We start from the raw sequence: 24,147 nt of genomic DNA, 5'->3' as shown, positions 1-24,147 counted from the left end.
AAGGGAATTAAATCGAAAAGGGATTAGAGGAGCTCCGAAAAGAATCTGGAGTTGAATGTATGTTGCTGTGCAGAGGAAATCAATAACAGCTCTGATCAGCTATTTAGAAAGGGGAACAGGAAACTCGGTTTAATTATCTCTTGTCCCTCCTCCTTCCAAAACAGCTAACTGGTGCAATTACTGAATATTTCACCTGTCTGCTAAATGCACGTTTAGCTGGCAACTGTGAGGCCCTTTCAGGCATACTTTTTACAGTGCCTTTATGAATGGTGCTCATGATGGAACTAGGAAGATCATGAGAGGTCCCTCTTTCAATACTGTTCGTGCCTGCGGAGTTTTTGGGGCAGATATACTACTTTATTTCCTATCAGTGTATGTCCTGTACCTTGGTTCTCAAACGCTGAAAACTAGGAAGCAAGTGCTCCGGTTTTCGAACGTTTTTCAGAAGCCGAACGCCTGATGCGGTTGTTGGCTATTGCTTCCGGGGTGCCTGCACCAATCAGAATATGCGCCTTGGTTTTGGAACATTTTGGAAGTCAAACAGACTACTGAAATTGATTAAGTTTGGCGCTTTTGTTTTTGCTATTTATTTCGTGTTTCTGAGGCCATTTCGGTTCATGACTGTGGAAATGGAGAGAAACCCCGCATCCAAACAATGACTATCGTCAGTGCAAGTAAGAAAAAAAATTGTATTTTTTAAAATCTCTACAGTACTGTCTTATGTACTATGTGGACCGAGAACTCCCAGAAGAGCAAGCTGGATTTTGAAGGGGCAGAGGAACCAGAGACCAAATTGCAAACATGCGCTGGATTATGGAGAAAGCTAGAGAGTTCCAGAAAAACATTTACTTCTGCTTCATTGACGACGCAAAAGCATTTGACTGTGTCGACCACAGCAAACTATGGCAAGTTCTTAAAGAAATGGGAGTGCCTGATCACCTCATCCGTCTCCTGAGAAATCTCTATGTGGGACAAGAAGCTACAGTTAGAACTTGATATGGAACAACTGATTGGTTCAAAATTGGGAAAGGAGTAGGCCAAGGCTGTATATTGTCTCCCTGCTTATTTAACTTATATGCAGAATTCATCATGCGAAAGGCAGGGAAGAGAAGAGAAGAGAAGACTCCCTAGAAAAGACCCTGATGTTGGGAAAGATGGAGGGCACAAGGAGAAGGGGACGACAGAGGATGAGATGGTTGGACAGTGTTCTCGAAGCTACTAACATGAGTTTGGCCAAACTGCGAGAGGCAGTGAAGGATAGGCGTGCCTGGCGTGCTCTGGTCCATGGGGTCACGAAGAGTCGGACATGACTGAACGACTGAACAACAACAGTACTGTCTTATTTATTTTATGGTACAGTACATTGATTATTTCTTTCATTTATGGATCAATGGTCTCATTCAATAGTAAAATTGAGGTTAAATTGCTGTTTTAGGAGTTCTTTTTAAAAATCTGGAATGGATTAATCCATTTTGTATGACTTTCTGTGGGAAAGTATGCTTTGGTTCTGGAATGGACTTCCAAAATGGATTAAGTTTGAGAACCAAGGTACCATTGCATGTCAGAACTAAGTGCAGTATATGAGTAGCAAACTCCACAGTTATCCCAGATACCTCTAATAGAGATATCTGCTTGCAACAGGCAAAAATTAATAACACTTGTTTCTAAAGTAGAGTCTGGTAATGGAGTCAAAATCCAGAATAATAATAATAATAATAATAATAATAATAATAATAATAATAATAATACGGCTGGGTTTCCCAGGCACTCTGAGCGGCTTCCAACAGAATATTAAAATAAAATAGTCTATTAAACGTTAAAAGCTTCCTTAAACAGGGCTGCCTTCAGATGTCTTCTAAAAGTCTGGTAGTTGTTTTTCTCTTTGACATCTGGTGGGAGGGCGTTCCACTAGGCAGGTGCCACTACCAAGAAGGCCCTCTGCCTGGTTCCCTGTAACTTGGCTTCTCGCAGCGAGGGAACTGCCAGAATGCCCTCGGCACTGGACCTCAGTGTCCAGGCAGAACGATGGGGGTGGAGACACTCCTTCAGGTATCTGAGTGTTTGTTTGAGAGAGAGAAAGAACACATTTCTAGCCCGTAATGGAGGAAATAGTGGGGTTCTGGGTAGGTCATCTAGTAACCCGAGTGACAATTCTTCCTCATGGCTTATTGGTGATAATGAGGATTCAATAAAGATGGTAAGATGGAACCAGAGCCTAAGAGTTAAAGAATCAAGGCTGCTGTATTTTGCTACTAGACAAAATATATGAAAACAATATCAGATGCTTGAGGAGGGCAGGGTGGAATATCCAAAAAAAGGAGGAAGGACCTAACAAATTCTCTTTGATAACTAAACCCAAAGTCACGTTCCTTGCCTTTTGTAGATTTCTGAAAAACTGTTTATTTTTGGCCCTTGTCAGTCAAGCAGAATTGTTCCAATATAACCCTCCATACCTTCCCCAGTTTTCACTGCTTTTTCCATTGGACTGAAAGGTCAAATGTGTAATTTCTCCCCTCCACACTGGTTCAACATGGCTGTGGTGAATTATTCATAAGTTCGACCACTTTGGGGGAAAGAAAGGGACACCTTTTGCTTTCTGATAGTTCATCGTTTAATTTTTCTGGATTATAACGACATGAAACTGTTCTGAGATGGATTGTTCCTGACAATCTATTAGTACTGACAAAACCAATGCGAAGAAGTGAACAGAAAGTAAAGATATCTTACAAACTAAGATTCTGAGCTACTTTTGGATAAAACATGTATTGAATTTTTCAGGGGGCAGCTTTGATACTTCTATCAGAATATGAAATGGTAGGGAAAAGAGAATAAAAACCTCTCAAATATGAATTCCTTATGAAAGGAGGCAGCTTTGAAGTGTTTTCAGTGGCGCACTAGACTGCTGTAGCAGCTGAACTGCGGTTGTGTGTACAAAGATCAGTCTGTGTGTGTGTGTGTGTGTGTGTGTGTGTATCTTAGGTTTCTTTGGCTGAGCAGGAAAAAGACTGCCCCAAGGAGTTGAGTCAAACATGTAATTGCCTTAATGACACTTGAAATTAGCCCAAAGCAAAATTAAAAATATATGAGTTAAGGACATTGAGCCAGTTCAAATAGGCTGGCAAGTATGTTCACACGATAGAGAAGTGAGCAGGTGCAAGTTTTTGCTCACACGGATCCTGCCATGTGTGATCGAGGCACCCTACACTGATGCTCGATCAAACACATACCAAATTTCCAAAAAAAAAAAAATCCTCTCCAAAAAAAGGGGAGAAGTGGATAAAATTGCATTATCTGTGCACTCGCGTTAGGCACGGTAGAGAATGTATACCCATACAAAGACTCTCTCCAATCTGGTAAATGTCTGAACCAGGACAAAACCTTTGACTGCTATTATGAAGGAGGGAGAGATGAAGGGAGAGAGAGAGACTTACATTTACTTATGAAAAATAAAGTCATATGACACCATACTCATTCACTGCATTGATCAAGTAGTCTGTGTAGAGAAGAATGGAATGAACTTTAAAAAAAAGAAAAGAAAAGAAACAAATCAGCCCGTATATTCAAAATAAATGTCTCATCCACACAAGTTACGGTCAACCTTTTGCCTCCAATTTTCGTTTTCATCATCTCCCTTCCAGATATGCAGAGATCAGGTACAAGGATCTGTCACAACTCATCAAACTGAAGGACTTAAGCTTCGTTCTTCACGTGCTGCATTAGAAAAGAGCGGGATAGACTGTGACCTGCCCAAGGCCAGCTTCAGCATTTTGTAGGCCCCAGAAAGAGAGACTGGCTACCATGGATCCCTCACCTACCTCCAGCGCTTGAGAGTGCAACTGGTTTGTCAGGTAGGAGACTATCCAATTTTCCAGAGAGCCCTGCGGTGATGCTATACTGGGCAGTATGAGGCATCGTAGGAAATTTAAAATGTTCACCTGTTGCTGCCGCTACCAGGTAAGCCTACAAAAGGCAGACAGAGGTCATTAGAGGTCACTCTGCCAACAGCACCCTCAAAACTGGAGCCATCTCCCCATGAGAGCCTCGTGGTCACTACAGTCTGCTAAAACATCTTTTAGTCTTGTGTGCATGCCTGATCCCACACCCAAGCCCCCCCCCCCCGCAAAGGTGGATCTTGTTGGGTACCCTAAATGTCTCCAGTCACCTATGGCCCCCTTCCCAAGCCATGGTCCTAGGGCATCATGTGATTATACCAGTGTGTGATTCAATAAGCATTATTGTGACTATTTTAAGTTATCTCCGATATTGGCCTCGGCTTCACACCAAATGACCACTCTTGGACTATTTCAGTGAAAATGGTACACACTGAAGCATTGAAATTACATCAGATTTTCACAGGCAGACTTGCTGATGGGAAATAAAGTGATGCAATTGTTTTATTACATTTAAAAAGAAGAGCAAGTTGAAATTCATTATAGTACATGTTCAGCCAAAGAATTTATGTCCATTCATTTGGTGAAAGCTGGGTGTATGTATGAATTTGTATGTGTGTCTGTATATATTTTATAGGTTTTGCCTTCGAGTTTATTTTGAAGGAGGATGGGCATACCTATCTGCAAAAGTTCAAGATACTATCCCCCCCCCCATCTATAGGTTTTGTCAAGAATTAATATTGGCATTAGGAAACTTGAGCACACTCACCAGTGTTCAAAACAATACTAACCATTTACAGTAGACAAGGGAAGTGGCTAAGCCTTGGTCTTCATCCTTCAAATAGATTTTATTTCTCTTTATACAGATGCAAAAACAAAGCCATAACAAGCTCCCCGTTGTAGCCAATGGGGAGGGGAGAGATATATATAATAATATAACCTTTCAAAATGTCATAGAAGAAAATGCAGCAGATAAAAAGCTTGCAAGCTAATGGAGATACCTTCAAGATCACTTCACCTTAGATGGGAATAGTATTTCCCTCTCCACTTGCGTCGCCGAAAGGTTTCTATTACCACCCTGTCTTTCTGAAACACCATTTCTCTTACAAGTGACAATAGTTGTCAAATTCAGATGCAAAGATTTGAGATGATAACAAGCTCCCAAGGTCTTGTATTTCTGCGCCACTGTCTCTTCATTCCTTGCTTGTTTTCTACTGCTGCCTCTGCCGTGAGGTAAATCTCCTTGACATCACTGATAGGGAAAAGCAGGAGGCTTTAACAATAACATGGTAATTGAATGGAAGAGGAGGAGAAATAGATGTGCAGCCTCTAACCTCCATCTCATTGACCTGAACCCTCTTCAACGAGTAACAATGTGAAACATACTAGCAGAATTCTAGAACTTTCCTAGCACGTTGATATTGAAAAAATGTGGAACTCCTGAATTGGATAACTAGAGCCTTTATAGAAGCAAACTCGTTTTGGCCCCCGAGCTGCATTCACCCCTGGCCAGACCTCTTGGGGCTACATGGCCACAGTGTGCTTGGCCAAAAGTAGATGTGGCCACCCCACACTCCCCATCAAACACTGTCACATGCACACAGATACAGGCACGCAGCTTCCCTGGGGTCCCTGGTGGAGTCTCGGGGGAAGCAGAAAGCTTATTGAGGGGTGGATCTGGCATCCAAACTGGAGGTTTGTTGTTGTTTAGTCATTTAGTCATGTCCGACTCTTCGTGACCCCATGGACCAGAGCATGCCAGGCACTCCTGTCTTCTACTGCTTCCCGCAGTTTGGTCAAACTCATGTTAGTAGCTTTGAGAACACTGTCCAACCATCTCGTCCTCTGTCATCCCCTTCTCCTTGTGCCCTCCATCTTTCCCAACATCAGGGTCTTTTCCAGGGAGTCTTCTCTTCTCATGAGGTGGCCAAAGTACTGGAGCCTCAACTTCAGGATCTGTCCTTCTAGTGAGCACTCAGGGCTGGTTTCTTTGAGAATGGATAGGTTTGATCTTCTTGCAGTCCATGGGACTCTTAAGAGTCTTCTCCAGCACCATAATTCAAAAGCATCAATTCTTCGGCGATCAGCCTTCTTGATGGTCCAGCTCTCACTTCCATACATCACTACTGGGAAAACCATCGCTTTAACTATACGGACCTTTGTCGGCAAGGTGATGTCTCTGCTTTTCAAGATGCTGTCTTAAAACGGAGGTTAGCCGCCCTTTATACTCTCCAGTTTTACTGCAAACTGTTGGCTGTTACTTTCTTCAAAGAGGACCACCTATCCTATTTACATCGCCAGTGACAAATCCAAATATTAAAGTGGCAGGGAATGCTTGGCACATTTTTTTTATTGATGTGGAGATTGGCGCACAAAACAGTAGTTAAGGAATAATGCACACAAATATGCAGCTGCTTTGTGTGGTAAAGGTAAAGGACCCCTGACCATTAGGTCCAGTTGTGTCCGACTCTGGGGTTGCAGCACTCGTCTCGCTTTACTGGCCAAGGGAGCCGGCGTACAGCTTCCGGGTGATGTGGCCAGCATCACTAAGCCACTTCTGGCCAACCAGAGCAGCGCACGGATATGCCGTTTACTTTCCCGCTGGAGTGGTACCTATTTATCTACTTGCACTTGATGTGCTTTCGAACTATTTGCTAATAGGCTCGCCGACAGCTTTATTCTAACCTCTGAATCTCATGGCGTATAGCACTATATTTAAGGTTTTCTGCTCTGACATTCTTCACTCCCTTTTAAGGCTAATGGTCATCATAATTTAGCCAATGTTGCTTCTCTGAATAGGAGAGCTAAATTCATACTTAATGATCCCAGTAACATTAATGAAACTTTGAACCGATGTACTGCCCTCTGGGGAATCCCTCACTTCAGAAAGCAAGTTGGGGCATGTTAAAATTGAATGCTGCAATGCAACTTGGAGCATCCTGCACATAAAAGCTAGCACATGCCTCCTGACATGCTCGCTTTCCGTGGGCAGAGAGATTTTGACCTCACATGCACTATACATTGAAATCACTTGTGCCACCTGAACAGTCACTGCTTCCCCCAAAGATGCCTGGGGAATGTAGTTTGCAAAGGGTGCTGGGAGTTTTTTAGGAGACTGCTGTTCCCCTCAAAGAGCTACAGTTCTCAGAGTTCCCTGGGAAGAGGGATCGGCTGTTAAACCACTCTGGGAATCATTTGTGTACCCTGAAGTCCCCTGCAAGGACATTTATGGACTGCGTCTGGACCTGTGGATTTATAGAAAAAGAAGACATGCTGGACAATGGTGTTGGAGGGAGATGGAGAAATGTCTGGGGGGAGACCCCGAGATGGCGAAGGAAAATGGTTAGAAAAGGGATAGGGTGAGAATATATAAAATATAATTAGGATGGCTTATTATGGTACCCTGAAGTCAGTGTGTTAAGAATTTAAGATTTGGAATTATTGAAGAGATATGTTAAGTTTCTTTATTAGCAGCAGTTTAAGTGAAATAAGATGTATGATTTGAGTTAAGAAGTGATAGGTTATTTTGAAGTAAAATTAAATATTAAGAAGTATGTTTAGTTTTTTTTTTTTTTTGAATGATTTAAACTTTAGAGATGAGAAGTTATTAAAGTAAATTAGAATTGGAACCAAAGGAGAGAAAACGGGGGAAGTCACCCAGTATAGATTCGAACAAGAGAAGTTTTGTTGTTGTTGTGTTAAACAAGAAAAAGAATTATTGGTGTACTAATGGGGATTTGCATTTGTTTTTGCTATGTTTTGATTGTTGTGTTTGTGTTGTTGTATGTGTTGTGTTGTTCTTTGTTTTGTAAAAAAACCAATAAATTCTTATATAAAAAAATTAAAAAAAATAAACCACTCTGGGAATCATAGCTCTGGGAGGGAAATAGGATTCTCCTAACAAACTCTCAGCACCCTTAACAAACAACAGCTCCCGGGATTCTTTGCAAGAAGCCACGGCTGCTTGAAGAAGTGGCACGATACAGCTTTAAATGTGCTGGTGGGGCCTGACACTGTTTCTGTCTAACGAGAACAATATAACATTATTGCATCAGTGAGGGTGAGAGGGTTCAATGAGACTATATAATTTGAGGTGTTGACTCTCACGTGGAAAGACATCGGCGACAAAAATATACATATGGGAATCTTCCAGTGTTCAGGGTGTGACTTCTCACTCCAATCGCAATCGCACTACAGCAGCAACATTCATCATGGCCGCATAACAAGCTGACACAGAATTAGATTTCACATTTAACACAGAAAGTTCAAGAGGGAAGACACGATAACGCAGGATGAACCAGTCTTATTGTGATGAATTGATTTCATTCTGGCCTACAAAATACATCTATCTGGATTAAATCCTCAGAAAAGCAAATGGAGCCGTTTCACGCAATCTGACGCCCACGGAAGGTGTCAGTTATTTGACTTAATGAAGAGTTAGTTGCAGCCGCTGGGTTATCTATATGCTCACCTACATAAATGGGGAGGAGGCGACAATGGCGTAAAGTTAAGGCTGCCAGCCTGCCGTTATTTTAGTGATCTGACGCCCCTCAAAACCCCTGCCATTCTCACAGTAAAGCAGTATCGGCAGCAGAGAAGTTGTTGCAATGCTTCTATTTTGAGCTGCTCATAGGATCATAGAATTGTTACGTTTTAAGGGACATGGGTGGCGCTGTGGTCTAAACCACAGAGCCTAGGGCTTGCCAATCAGAAGGTCTGCGGTTCGAATCCCCGCGACGGGGTGAGCTCCCATTGCTCGGTCCCTGCTCCTGCCAACCTAGTAGTTCAAAAGCACATCAAAGTGCAAGTAGATAAATAGGTACAGCTCCAGCGGGAAGGTAAACAGCATTTCTTTGCGCTGCTCTGGTTCGCCAGAATCGGCTTAGTCAGATAGTTGTTTATTTCCTTGACATCTGATGGGAGGGCATTCCACAGGGCGGGCGCCACTACCGAGAAGGCCCTCTGCCTGGTTCCCTGCAACCTCACTTATCACAGTGAGGGAACTGCCAGAAGGCCCTCAGAGCTGGACCTCAGTGTCCAGGCAGAACGATGGGGGTGGAGACACTCTTTCAGGTATATTAGACCGAGGCCGTTTAGGGCTTTAAAGGTCAGCACCACTTTGAATTGTGCCCGGAAGCGTACTGGGAGCCAATGTAGGTCTTTCAGGACCAGTGTTATATGGTTTCGGCGGTCACTCCCAGTCACCAGTCTGGCTGCCGCATTCTGGATTAGTTGTAGTTTCCGGGTCACCTTCCAAGGTAGCCCCAAGTAGAGCACATTGCAGTTGTATGGGTCAGGCTCTAATTTTGCTGTCCAGTAAGCAGAAAGTGTGCAAGCCAGCATGACCTACGATCAGAGGACATTGAAAGAGCCCTGCCTACTTTGGGCCACACATACTGCAGGCATCCCTGCTGTGAACGATATCAGTCGTCTCCAACCTGGGGCCCTGCAAAAGCTTTGTACCAACTCCCATCAACCTGGCTGGAGCTGATGGGAATTGGAGCCCAAAACAATAGGGGGAGGGGGATAGGCTGGGGAAGGCCAAAGTATATTATCTGAAATGTTTAAGATAAATTAATATCGCGAACATTATTCTGATTCTTTTTTGTTATCCATTTAACCCATCAAAGATTTAAAGCCGCAGGTATCTGCCAAATGATGCATTAATTTAGATTTAGGCAATGTTTTATTAAATATCGTGCCAGATTCCAGTCTCATTCCAATTTCCCAACAGAGTCCACACAGTTTACCCTGTCTTACACAAATGTATAGTTGGCTCACTGAGCGTTCATTGATATTTTCTATAATCTTTCTAATTGGTTAAGTATTGCTGGCATTTGGAATAATAATATTAACAGCATTGTTAGAGTAATTAAGGAAATGGAGAAGCTCTCCAAATGATGTTCTTTAATAAGATTCCAATATTCTTAAGCTTTCATCTTCAGAATGAGATTAAAATAGTGCCCAAGAAAAGCATTATTTGAAAACGGAGCTGAGTTAATTATTATTTCGATTTGGTTAAAATGAAATAAAATAGTGGGTGTGTTATTTTAATTCACGCAGCAGATATTATTTACTTATTTATGCCCTTGTACTCACAATCCACCATTCTTCCTCCCAGTGAGAGCCTGACCCCATTAGTAGAGGCATGACCCTGTTAACCTCTTATTTGATGTTCTGAAGCCCCAGAAAGCATTGAGAATTTGGCATGACAGCTCCAGAAAAACCATATATATAAACATTTGAATTGAATTCATAAATTGACCCAGACATATTCCAAACCACATCCTGGTTCCAAGCTTGCTGGTTATATCTGCCTCAGCAATTCCCACTATAAAATTTCACCAGTTCAATCCACTGCCACACACCCACCGAGATAAAACCACCAAGCCAAAGAACCATTCTTGTGACAACGCCATACATCACAACCAAGGCACTGAAACCAGAGATAGGATTCAAAGGACAGCATGTGAACGGTCCTCAGAAACACCACTACCGGTAATTTGGGAGAAGAATAAAATCTCCCTATTTCCAGACTTCACAAAACAATTTGCAGACCAAAGGTGTGGTTTCCTCCAAGCGAGACGCGTGGCAAAAGAGGCTAATCTGGAATTCTGCCCTTTACATACGTGGCTATGGCTGCCAGGGTTGAAAGTTAAGAGATTGGGGGGGGGGGGGCGCAGATAGTTTGGTGATGAAAATTTTGTGGCTTGTCTGTGCAAAGGGGCAAAGAGTAGTGGCTGTAAGTATTAAAATACAACAGGCACTCTCCATTCCAAACATTTTGCACCAAACCTGCTGTGTAGCATACGAGGCAGGAATATTTAGAAATTCTTTTTCCGCCTGTTGCCTTATCAGTTTCTCTCAGTTTAGGAAAGACACGATAAGGAATTTATCTGAACTTAATCTGTCATTCCCACCCACCCCCCTCCCATCACTCTAAGTTGCTGTCAGAGAGAGAAAACTCTTTTGTTCTTACTCCAGAAAACAAAGTCACAAAGGTATTAAATTGAGCAGGTGCTTTTTACTAAATTATTTTCTGGAGCTACATTCTGAAGAGCCAAAATGTCATTCCCTTTGTCTAAATGTAACAAAAGAAGTCCAAAGGGAACACCCAGTTAATGAGTGATTTAAGTCTACATGCATGCATATAGTTTTTATCTGTGCAGATTTCCACAGTCCCAGTGGGTGCAATGATCACACTTCTGTGATCCACAGTCAGAAATCAAAGGGAAGTTACACTGGCATGTAATTTTTGGCTACTTATTGTCATTACCCCAAAGTCCACCAGTGACTAGGACCCAGTTTCAGAGGCCACATTGCCATTAGCTGAGAGAGGCAACCAGGTTCCTGCTCTGAGCCCAAGTACTGGTGATTAGAGACCCACCAAAACTGAGACTGGCACCAGCAGGCCACCAAACTGGATCCCACAGCACCAAGGTTCATAGAACCATAGGAAGAACCCCTCACAAGTATTTCCCCTTAGGAACCAAGTGTCTCTGGCACAACTTGCTAGTCCAATGCCACCAGAAATATACCGAGCAGGAGACCACAGAGGGAAGGAGACGCACCCATTTCCAAGCCACAGGGTTAGCTCTTTAAGGGTCCTACAGTTCTCCAAGAGAAGAAGGGGAGCATTTGAGAGGTTGACTATAGAGGTAGGCAGAGACTCAAAAGCCTCAGCTCCCCTTTTTGTGCTAGTCAGAGCAAGAGGCTCACTTGGAGCTCTCCATGGTGCTGCAAGAACCAATCTGCCTTGCTTCCTCCCTCCCTACGTCCCAACTGTGGATTCCCCCTAGAAACATAAACAGGACACTTATGGCCCAAGTGCATGGTTTAAGAGTTTTTGAAACATGACACTGGACGACATGGAGCACTTCACATCTAAGTGCCTTTAACATGCCCAGTGTCCCATTTAAAATTGGCTCAAGGTACATTACAAACCAAACGTTAGTCTACTCGAATTATTTTTATTTATTAGAAGCTTTTTATTCTGCTATTCTGTTCAGAGACTGCCAAGGCACTGAGAGTTTTTTGGAAAATTAAAAATGTATAAATTACAAATTAAAAACAGTGATCACTACAGATACCCGAATGCAAAACTTTATGGAGTGCCGAGCACTTTAGCGGTGAGCTCTGTGGCTCAGGCACTACTAATAATGCTAATGATCTCCTGCTCCATTTCATTTCCTATCACATTTCCAGAAGCTCATATGTGCAAATGGAAATTTGAGAAGCAGCATGTCTTTCAGGGATTGGAGGCAAACCAGTCCTGCATTAGAAAGAGAGTGCGCACTTCGACAAATGTGTCGAACACTTTCTCCCTTAATAGCGGGGATGATGACTAATACAAAAATGTGCAGCTAAATGCTTCATTAGCAGGATAAAACCATTACCAACCCACGCATAACCCCTCTCTTTTGCTGCAGAAGTGCAAGTTAATGGACTAAGATTCCAGCAGCCTGGAGAAATAAAACTGCCAAGAATCCAAAGTATGAACACCCTTTCGATGGTCTCCCCAATGTCTCTCCTAAGCTTTGGGCTACCACTGGTTTTCTCCCTGCAGATGGGAACGGAGGCAAGAGTGACAAGTCTGGGGCCAGAGAAGAGTCGAGAGTATGCACAAAGCCGAGAGCAGTAAAGCAAGCGTGTGTCACTATTATACGTCATTTCCACACATTTTCATGCCAAACGTTTTTATGCCAGACGGCTTTCCTAGGAAGCAGGTTGGAGACAGAGGAAGATGGTCATCTGCATGCAACCCGGAGAGCAGTGATCCTGTCTCACATGGTCTCCTCTTTAAATTAAGGAAACAGAAGCTAAGCGAGAAAGAAGAAGACGTGCCCATGGTCTTACACCCAGCACCACACATGGAAGGAGCAAGCCTGGTCCTCACTGGCCATCCATGGCTTTTGAGGCACCAGAGGCAAATGAGCATATTCATTTCTGCATGCCTCATGATGATGTTCCATCATTTTTAAATAGCACCATTTATTTCTTCAGTTTATTTATGAATCATTTTCCATGAAACATCCCAAAGCCATTTAACGATAAAAACATCAGCAGTAAAAAAAAAAAAAAAAAAATGTGCACAACGGCCTCGATTCAGACCTTGGTGCCTCCAAGGGGATGTGAGAAATATTTCTGCCTGAAACTGTGAGGAGCTGCTGCCTGGCAGGCAGTTTTGACAATACAGTCGTACCTTTGATCTCAAACGCCTTGGCTCCCAAATGATTGAAACCCGGAAGTGAGTGTTCCCAGGGGCGTCTTACCCATAGAGGCTAGTGGCACAGGGTGCCAGGGCGCCAAGTTCTGGAGGGTGCCAGGGAAGAGGTGGAGGCTGGACGCAGCGTCTCCCGGCATCAGCTTGCTGCCCTCGCCCACCTCCACCATTCCGCGCCGAAGCAGTGCCACACCCGGAGCCTCCGTCTGCCGTGGCCGCCACGGCCACCGCTGAGCCGGGAGGCCTCCGCCTCTTCCCCGCCGGAGGAGCCACCTTCCAGCCACTGCCCACCTCCTCTAGCCCCGCCGGCAGCATCGCCCCCCTTAAAAAAAACTCTGGGGAAACTGGGGGGAGGCGTCGGAGGGAGCTTTGCACCACAGCGCCAGATATGCTTAAAACTGCCCTGAGTGTTCCTGCTTTCAAATGTTCTTTTGGCGGATGTCAGGGAGCCAAGCATGGCTCGGGAAATGAGGGGAGAGAGCACTGAGGAAAGAGCAGGGAGAGAAAGTTGGGAGTCAGCCAGTCAGGGGGAGGAGGGTAAATATAGAGAGCAGGTGCCGATAATAACGACAGATACTTCCACATCATCCAGCCCCCCCCCCTCTGCAGACGTCTCAGGAAGAAAGAGAAAGCACTAACGCTGTCAGTAGCAGACAGGGGAGGGAACAAAGGGGGAGACGGAGGTTCAGACGTCATTTCAGGGCGACCCGGAACTTCCTCTGTTGGAAAAGGCGCGAGGATAGCAGTCCGGAAGTTTGTTAGCTCGGAGTGCAGTCATGATTTATCACTCTGTAATTAGCAATGTCTAATAAAAAAGCTTTTAAAGCTCAACGCTTGAGCCGGCCGTTACTCACAGCAACATCAAAGGCAAGAGTAGCCACGACAGCAGCCAAATGTCCGACGGGGCTTCTGTGGCTTCCGGTTGACTGCAGAACATTCAGAAGCCACTCTTTGGTTTCCGAATGTTTTGGAAGCCAAACGGAGTTCCGGAACGGGTTCCGTTCAACTTCCAAGGTGCGACTGTACTGAGCTCGACAGACTAACAGTCTGACTTGCTGTAAGGCAGCTTCCTCTGTTCCTACGATTAATTCGTCCCAATGGTTTTAATGGAGCATTGCTCACCTGCCTTCCTGACACTGAGGACAGAGCCAACCCAATATCCCTGCTGCTGTACCCACAACCATGCTGAGCTCCACATAGCCCTTCATGGTAACCAGCAGCAACACTTGCCATTGGGAAGCCAGATGGGCAATGCCACCCTTCTGGCAATGCCCCTCTAACTGATGCTCAATTTGACTGATTTAACATGGATCCAGCACAACACCACTCATTGCAACAAGCTGCGTGCAGCACTGAAAGTCAGGTGCGTGGAGGCAGCTCCCAGCCAGGGGTCCTCCTTTCGGCCACCAGTGGAGAGCAGGAAGGGTTCAGCGCACCACATCTAGCTTCAAATCTCTTTCAGGAGGCTCATCCTCCACACAAGGCTACCACAATCAGGCTGAGTACCCAGGCTTGAAAGATCAGCAGTAGCCGCAACTCCACAAGCAGATAAAGGAAATTATGATGGAGCTGTTGTACTTTAGGGTCAACAGGAACTTTTATCTGCCACGTTTATTTCCAGACAGCTTACCGTATCAATAAAATGCTAAGATACAAACGTTAACCATCAAATAGTCCAGGGGTCAGCAAACTTTTTCAACCACTGTCCCTCAGACCTTGTGGGGGGCCGGACTATATTTGAGGGAGGGGGGAATGAACGAATTCCTAAGCCCCACAAATAACCCAGAGATGCATTTTAAATAAAAGCACACATTCTACTCAGGTAAAAACACCAGGCAGGCCCCACAAATAACCCAGAGATGCATTTTAAATAAAAGCACCCATTCTACTGATGTAAAGACACCAGGCAGGCCCCACAAATAACCCAGAGATGCATTTTAAATAAAAGGACACATTCTAGTCATGTAAAAACACGCTGATTCCCAGACCATCTGCAGGCCAGATTGAGAAGGTGATTGGGCCGGATCTAGCCCCCAGGCCTTAGTTTGCCTTCCCATGAAACAGCCAGTCATAGTCAATAATTTGGCCAGTGTCTGCAAATTTTTTAGATGTATTAGGACAGTGCAAGCAAGTATGTAGCAGAAACTACACAGGTGATATTTCAGCTGATAACAGAAGCAGAATTTGAGTTGCCTTTCACAATATAACTGTTTAACAAGATGTTTTGATCACACACACACACACACACACACACACACAATGTCCCATTTAGAAACAGTGGGGGTGAAGTGATTTGAGGGCTGGTTTTAGACCAGTGAAACCTATATCCAAATCTCTACTCAATTACTGTATAAACTTGTGCCAGTAAGAACCATTGCGGATATGTTTCCAGGATAAAAGCAGTGAGGTGACATATGCTGGCCTCACTAGAGCAAGGTCAGGAAAAAAATGTACTAAATATGAATAAATATAAATATATTTAAAAGAAAAGTAGTTACATCGGTGGAACTTTCAAGTTCAAAAGTGAAATTTAAATGAAAAATAATGGCATTGGTGAAACTCTTAACCTTTTGACCTTAAATTTCACCCCACCCCAGCAGTGCTCTCTTGGTCCAGTGCAGGAAAAACTTCAGAAACAACACAGACATATTCTTACATCTATAATGCTGTGCCAGGAGATGTATGTACGTATCTGGATATATATTATCCATTATTACTTTGTGCCCTCTAGTGGAGTTTCAGTGCTTCGTTCTTGACATGAATGTTCTGGCATTTCACTGGGTGTAAATGCAAATCCGAAACTGTCAGAAGCTACTGCTATCCACAGGCCAGAATAACAAGTTGCTGGCCAAACAGCACTTCCAAACCCATGGTCACTGCTTCTCTTACTGCAAAACAACAGCAGACAGAGCTGGCCCAAGACATTTTGCTGCCTGAAGCAGAAGACAATATGGCACCCTTCCTCCCATTCCATGTCTGAAAGTTGACAGGACTGGCAACCGAATCAAACTTCAACAGTGGCTATGGTCTTCTGCACATTGATGCAGGTTGAATATACAGTGGATGCTCAGGTTGCGAACATGATCCATGCAGGAGGCGCATTTGCAACCCGCAGCGCCGTGTCTGCGCACGCACGGGTTGCAATTCGGTGCTTCTGCGCATGAGCGAAGTGCGATTCAGCGCTTCTGCGCATGGGCGAGCGCCAAACCCGGAAGTAACCCGTTCCGGTACTTACAGGTTCGGCGCGGTGCGCAACCCGAAAACGCACAACCTGAAGCGGCCATAACCCGAGGTATAACTGTAGTGTCATTCGGCAGAACCAACAGTAAATATTCTCCAGCTGAACCAACTTTCAACACTAGTTATGGGTCAGTGGACTAGCCAAGGGCCACCGGCAGCTGCCCAGGACCATCCCAATACATTTTGATGCCTGAGGCAAAAAACAAGATGGTGCCTCTCACCAACTCCACATACAGAAACTCACTACACTGGTTGTTACTTCAACACCGGCAATGGGATAGCATCCTGGTTAATATTATGTCTGCACGGTCAATGCCTTCCCACCAAACCTCTCATCAATCAACGCCGATGCTCAACAGTGTCACTCAATGCATCATGCAACAGTGTTGTCATTTTCAAAATTTTGCTGATAGCCGAACTCTCAGTACCATCAAATCACAAAAAGCAACCTCGGTACAGTAGCATAGTACACCATGTGCTTTCTTTGAAAAAATTAAAATCACATATACTGGAGTAAAATCCATGCATTAAAAGCTCATCAAAGATAATATGCCTATGAGTCGGGGGGGGAGTGTTACTGGTGGAGAAGGGCAAACCTATTAAAGAACAGTCTTATACTGATCTTTACAATATTGAAAGTGTTTCTAATCTTCCATTTTCTATCGTTCCAGTAAGTTCAAGTTCCTTTCTAAATTGTGTTTTTGCATTGTTCCTTCTTGTTCCTTCAAGAATGCTATTTCAACATCCCAGTCCAGATCTCCCAACGTATATCAGCTAGTGAGAGTATTATTTAACTTTTTTGGGCCTGCAATCGCATTCTTACAAAATAACAGGATTTACTATGAAATCCTTCAGATGGCAAATTTCACAAACGATCTGATCGATCTGCTAGTCGTGTAGCGTTTGTATCTTTCTAGATTGCTATGTAAGAAAAACGCAGGTTGGCAGCCATAATTTCACTGCACTGATATCTCTTCATTTTTGAAGTCATCTGTTGTAAGAGTTATCCCATTCAACCCTGAGACTTCAACGCGCTGGTGATTAAGAAAGATCACGATTAAGCAAGGCACATCTATATCGGTCAAACCTGAATGATGTTTTCACGAGGGCTTCGGGACTCTCCACTGATGGCAGCTCGTCTGCTAAGATTTCTTCAGGAGGTCTTGGGTCAAGGACGATGGTTGGCTTCTGTTTCTCCTTAAGATTCCCTGTAAGCCCACCAATAATGGTATTCCACAGACAGTTCTGAGATTTCGACCCTAGGCGGAAAAGAAGACAAATCGATATGAAAACTCGCCCTTCAGAGAACTGAAGTGGTAAATAGTCCCTCGGCTTTTGCCCGTGCAAAATCTCACGCTGCGCCAATGGTTAGTCTCATTATTAACTCTGGAGAGAGGGAATGGGATCTAATATTCAAGTTGTTGTTGTTCATTTATTTATTAAATTCGTAAGCCAACCTTCACCACAAGATCTCAGGGCAGTTCACAGAATAAAAACAAGGTAAAAACACAAGTAAATAGTTAAAACAGAAACAACAAAACTATTATCCCCCTTCCCACAAACACATTTAAAAGGCTGTAGAATATTAATCAGCCTAAGGCCTGGTTGAAGAGGAATGTTTTCGCCTGGTGCCTAAAAGGATGTAATTAAGACGCCACTTTATATTTTAAAGAAACAAATCTCAAAGCGTCTTAAAGGTAAAGGGACCCCTAACCATCAGGTCCAGTTGTGTCCAACTCTGGGGTTGTGGCGCTCATCTCGCTCTATAGGCGGAGGGAGCCGGCGATTGTCCACAGACAGCTTCCGGATCATGTGGCCAGCATGACTAAGCCGCTTCTGGCAAACCAGAGCAGCGCACGGAAACGCCGTTTACCTTCCCGCCGGAGCGGTCCCTATTTATCTACTTGCACTTTGACGTGCTTTTGAACTGCTAGGTGGGCAGGAGCTGGGACCGAACAACGGGAGCTCACCCCGTGGCAGGGATTCGAACCGCCAACCTTCTGATCAGCAAGCCCTAGGATCTGTAGTTTAACCCACAGCGCCACCTGGGTCTTACAACACGTTAAAAGATCAAATAAGACAATACAAAATAAAACATTCCTGAAGGATATCCAATATAAAGTATACGTCCGATGCAACATAATTAACAGGCAACTAAAATATTATCTTAAAGATATCAAAATAAAGCATGACAAAGGAGGGCAACTACAGAATGCACATGTAACACAGGAAAATTAACCACATCATAACAATCTTAAAGATTTCAAAAGGAAACATTACCAAAGAAAAAGTCAAATAGAAAATGCACATTTTAAAAAGCATAATTACCAGTGGAATAAAATATTATCATAAGAATATAATGTATCTGCTACTGTTGCTGCCAATCCTGCCAATGGTGGTTCGTGGCAGGCTGCAGCTGTCTCTGGCCTCTTCGTTTTTGTAGCTGGAGTCAGTCCGGACCCCAGTCTCCCAAACCAGGTAGGAAAAGCTCTGCAAGGCAAGGAGCATCTCTTGCAGGACACACAGCCAAGAGAGCCTTCCTCCTTAGGCTCAATGTTGCCCCTTGTAAAACTCAGCAAGGAGGAAAATGAGTTGGCTCTGGCACCAGTTGGTCTCCCGGCCCTACCAATCTCAGTGGGCACCAACGACCACTGCACTTGAATAAATAAAACTGTGGCTTAGAACAGTGTTTTTCAACCTTTTTTGGGCAAGGGCACACTTGTTTTATGAAAAAAATCACGAGGCACACCACCATTAGAAAATGTTAAAAAAATTAACTCTGTGCCTATATTGACTATATATAAAGTAATTCTCTTGAATAGGAATCAAATAAACACAATTTTTCCCACGGCACACCAGGCAACATCCCGTGGCACACTAGTGTGCCACGGAACAGTGGTTGAAAAACACTGGCTTAGAAGAGTATCATTTATAAAAACAGCTCACGAAGAACATTTTTTTTGAAAAGGGAAAAAGGGAAAAAGCAGTTTGTGACACTCTTCTTCTGGAAAGACAGCCAGAAAACACTTGCAGCATGAAACTAAAATGCTTGTTATAATTGTAGTCCAATAACTGTTTTGGTTTCTATCTAATAATAATAATAATAATAATAATAATAATAATAATAATAATAATAATTTTATTTATACCCCGCCCTTCCCAGCCAGAAAACCGGGCTCAGGGCGGCTAACATCAATTAAAATCACAGCAAAAAACACATAAAAACGATCAATTTAAAATAACAGATTAAAATACAAATTTAAAAATTCAATTAAAACTTCAGGTCTCAATTTCAAAATAACCCACCAATAAAAGATGAAGCATAAATATTAAACAGAAACCAACCCAAAGGCCAGGTGGAACAGCTCCGTCTTGCAGGCCCTGCGGAAAGATGCCAAATCCCGCAGGGCCCTGGTCTCTTGTGATAGGCTGTTCCACCAAGTCGGGGCCAATATTGAGAAGGCCCTGGCCCTAGTTGAGGCCAACCTAGCGTCTTTGTTGCTCGGGACCTCCAAAAGATTATTATTTGAGGACCTTAAGGTCCTACATGGGACATACCAGGAGAGGCGGTCCCTTAAGATATTTGCGAATTGATGCCATGTGTTATATTAATATTTGTGTTCCATGTTGTAAACCGCCCTGTGGTCTTTGGGCGAAGGGCCGTAATATACATTTAATGGAAATGAAAATGAAATGAAATGCATGGAAATTGCAGATTATAAATCCCACAAGGTTTTTTGAAATGTGGAATTTTAGCTTATTCTTCTTTCGAGGAAAACACGTTCAGTTGTCTGAGATCATTCCACTTTGCTGTCCCAGGGGGGCTGCCTTCTCCTGCTACAATTACCATTCGTGCTTTTTGCTTCGGTTAACGTTCAGCATCTCTCACTCAAAGCTCCTCTCATAATGGGGGCAAATGGGAAATACATCCCTGAGAGCCGAGATTTGTCGGTGGCATCCGCTTAGTACGGAAAAGCTCGACTTGGATGTGACGTTCGCTCTTCCACTTCGATCCTTAAAGTGGAAGAACTTGCTAGACAACTCATGCTGCAAAGCTTGGGGGAAGCAGGGTCAGGAGAAAGAAAGATTTCGTTTTCTATCCTTCTAATCTTTATTGATTTTATGCAATGAATCATAGTTGTAACTCGCCATCAGTAAAAGAAGTAAAAAAACATTTAAAAGTTGGAAATAAGGCAAGGTTATTCCCATATTGAGACTTCCTTCTTCCCCAACCTGGGCTCTCTACATTTCTATATCAACGGCATATTAGACAGCATCTATTTTGCGATTAGGGATGCAGGTGGCGCTGTGGTCTAAACCAGAGCCTAGGGCTTGCAGATCAGAAGGTCGGCGGTTCGAATCCCCGCGACGGGGTGAGCTCCCGTTGCTCAGTCCCTGCTCCTGCCCACCTAGCAGTTCAAAAGCCCGTCAAAATGCAAGTAGATAAATAGGTACCACTCCGGCGGGAAGGTAAACGGCGTTTCCGTGCGCTGATCTAGTTTCTCCAGAAGCGGCTTAGACATGCTGGCCACATGACCCGGAAGCTGTACGCCGGCTCCCTCAGCCCATAAAGCGTGATGAGCATCGCAACCCCAGAGTCGTCCACGACTGGACCTAATGGTCGGGGTCCCTTTACCCTTTACCTTTATTTTGCCATTATCCAATACTTCCAAGAATTAGTAGATCACATTACAGGAGTCATTCAAAGCCTGCCAAAGATTTTACATGTTTACAGTGATCTTTTAAATATTGCATGTATTTATCCCATCCTCTATTAATTTTTTGATCTTCTCGATTCCTAACTTTCCCTGTCAATCCTGCCATCTCAGCATACTTAAATAGTTTCGTCTGCCGTTCCATTTTTGTCGGTATGCTCTAGGCGAGAGAAAGATTTCATCGGGGAGGTGGGGTGGGAGGGGGGAGACGGATGAAACAGTTATATAGAAATGGCAACTGTACACCCAGGCTATTCCCAGCATTGCAATTTCAGAATTTGCGGCATGAGCCCTATTTATGCAGATAAGCAGGGTGATGTAATGAACATAAAGTCTTGTGCAGAATGGCTGCCTATCCCCTGGGAGCAACACTGGGGCTAGGAGGTTGGCCTTTGGGGGACACCTAGGCTGGCAACTGGGGACTGACGGGCTTTTCCACCATCTGTTTATTTGAATTCTGTTGTTATATCCTTTTTGTAAACCTCGTTGAGATTTTTTACAACCACACAGGTGCATTCTTTTTTTTTTTCAAAATTAATAAATAACACGTAAAATAAAGTCATTCAGCATTCAACTGCCTGCCAAACTTACAAGATCACTTTTTTTTTTTTTTTTTGGTCAACTTTTCGTGCTCAGTGTCACGTGAGTCATTCTATCTGTTGAAAGAACTGAACAGGGCAAAATCCAGAAAGCTCTTTGTGGTGTGCTGTCGGAATACACTTCGTGGATCCGTTAAAGATCCGCGGTTATTTGTTTATTTTAATGGTTATTGAGAACTACTTTTCATATCCTTACACTTAAAAGTGAAAGTGAAAGTAAGAATGAAGAGACATCTTGCCATTAGGATTACTCCGCCTTTAACTTGTAGTTCCGGTAATGTTTCAAAGTTATCAATGAACGTTAACCCTGCTTCCCGCCTTTTTGGAGGGCAGCAACAGAGGTTTTATTGGTTAAAGTATTGATCGTGATGTCATACCTGTTCCCAAATAAAAGGCTGAGGCTCCCCGCTTAGGCACGTTTTATTCTTTTGGGTTCTTTTACGTTCAGTTCAGTCAAGTTTAGTTTAAGGGTTTTGGGAGCGGGCTGGATGGGCTGGATGGGTTTTTCTTTTAGTTAGGTTTAGTTTGCGGAAGATATTTCGGTGAGATTTTAGTTAGGCTTCTAGGTTTAGCTTAGGGCTAGTTTTGCGGAAGATATTCGGTTTAGCTTTATTGGCGCGCAGGGACTGAGAGCTCAGGGAAACTTAGCTTAGGGCTAGAAGACGAGCCTACGCGGGTTTGGCCAAAGCCACTAAAGATAATTCCGGTGTCTGTCGTCCTTTGGGGAAAAGAGTAAAGGTTTTAAGAATTTTTAATTTTAATATAACATCCTTGGTTTGATTTCCTTTATTATTAAATGCAGTTCCAATTCAAGGCATCCATTAGTATTCGAGGCATCCATTAGTTTTCGAGGCAATCATTTAGTTTTCGAGGCATTCATTCACTCACGCATCTTCGGAGTCATTTTCCGTCTTACTCAGCTACCTTCGGATTGTGAGACTTGGCCGGCGCCCATGCTCATAAGCACGTGGAATGCTGGCCGCTTTTCCCCGCAACTGGTACCTCGTGCGTGGGTAGCCTAAACTCACGCACGGGGAGCTCCAGCACCGAACCCCGGCAGTGTGCTTAATCGCTTGCAATCTTATGCAATTTCAAAAGTAACTTTCACTGGATCTTCAACAGCTGTTGTTAAAAAATAAAAAGCCTCAATGTGCATGTGAGATGAATAATTCACATTATTTGCATTGTGGCAGCAATTTGCGTTTTCTTCCTTCTAAGCCACAGCATGCAAAATATGGTTCCACTGCCACCATGTGGCGATATGGGAATACTGCATCCTAAACTGAACAATTTGCCCTGCTAGTTTCTTTGTGCAAAAATAATTATGAGTCTATCTGAAGAAGTGTGCATGCACACGAAAGCTCATACCAAGAACAAACTTAGTTGGTCTCTATGGTGCTACTGGAAGGCATTTTTTTATTTTATTTTGCTTTGACTATGAGTCTAAAGGTAAATCGACGATGATGATGAGCAATGGTAAAAATAGGGGCTAGCTAGGGGAATAGGGGAAGGTAGAATCCAGGGGAGACTGGAATTTCTCCCAATAGTGGAGGCAACTTGCTCACAAATGGACCTGCTGGCATCACTGCAGAAAGAGGGGAGGAAGGAAAGAGTAGAAGGAGAAGGGAGTCCAAACTGCCGATTTGTCTGACATGTTCCTTTGTAGTATTGTCTGTTGGTCTCTAGAAAGTAGGGGGTTCTAGTGCACTGATCTGCAACTTACAGAAAGCAAACTGACAAAACTCGGCTACTTACGGGCGAATCTTGAAAGCGGCCGAGCATTCTTGTCCCCCGTCTCGTTTGCAACTGAAAGACAAGATGCAGCTCTTATTTAAAATGCATATATTGCAAGCATCACTGCGGCACACCTCACAGCCCCCTGCAATTTTAATCCTTTGGGGTTGCTTCCTGAAGCACTGCCATTTTTCTCATGTAGCAGACATCTGCTTGTACAACACAAACTCCCCTTCTGTGCACCCTCAAAATCTGCCCCAGATCCCTCTGGAACAGGTTTCAGAGGAGGAGAGGAAACTGAAAAGTCCCATTGTGCAAGAGGAACTCCATTTGCATAGGGTCAGATTCAAACCTTGGAATTAAAATCTAGACAGACAGACAGACAGACAGATAACATTTATAACTGACTTAGTGCTCTCTTTTTATATATAAAAAAACCTCAATATATAGCAAGACAATTTTGAAACCATTAATCATTATAACAACGCCATCATAATAACCATCATTATAATAATGTCATGATAAAAGCATTCCATGCAGCAGAAGGAAGGGAATTCTAAAGTTCAGGGGTGGCAACAGAAAAGGCAACAGAAAGAAACAGTTCTGAGTCACGGCTAAACGGCAGCTCATGGGGTGTTAGAGCTACAAATAAGGTTTCCCTGATTATCTGTATCAGCTTCCACCAACCTGGCGCCCTCCAGACGTTTAAGGCTATAATTCCCAACAGAAGCCTAGCCAGCCATACT

At 43.6% G+C, this 24,147-nt stretch overlaps 1 protein-coding gene across 1 annotated transcript in view; it reads right to left on the bottom strand.

Annotated features, from left to right (window-relative positions):
- The window catches only part of PDE1C (phosphodiesterase 1C), a 244,296-nt gene that overhangs the window by 183,182 nt on the left and 36,967 nt on the right, over positions 1-24,147 (bottom strand). Inside the window, exons 2-3 of the mRNA XM_033165414.1 lie at positions 23,423-23,473; positions 17,441-17,612 (exon numbers count right to left, since the gene is read on the bottom strand). Coding sequence (XP_033021305.1) covers positions 17,441-17,612; positions 23,423-23,473 — 223 coding nt within the window. The remainder of the gene's footprint in view (positions 1-17,440; positions 17,613-23,422; positions 23,474-24,147) is intronic.

The sequence above is a fragment of the Lacerta agilis genome, chromosome 12 (genome assembly GCF_009819535.1).
Source record: "Lacerta agilis isolate rLacAgi1 chromosome 12, rLacAgi1.pri, whole genome shotgun sequence".
In the NCBI taxonomy this organism is placed as follows: Eukaryota; Metazoa; Chordata; class Lepidosauria; order Squamata; family Lacertidae; genus Lacerta; species Lacerta agilis.
This window is presented reverse-complemented; position numbering and strand designations above follow the sequence as displayed.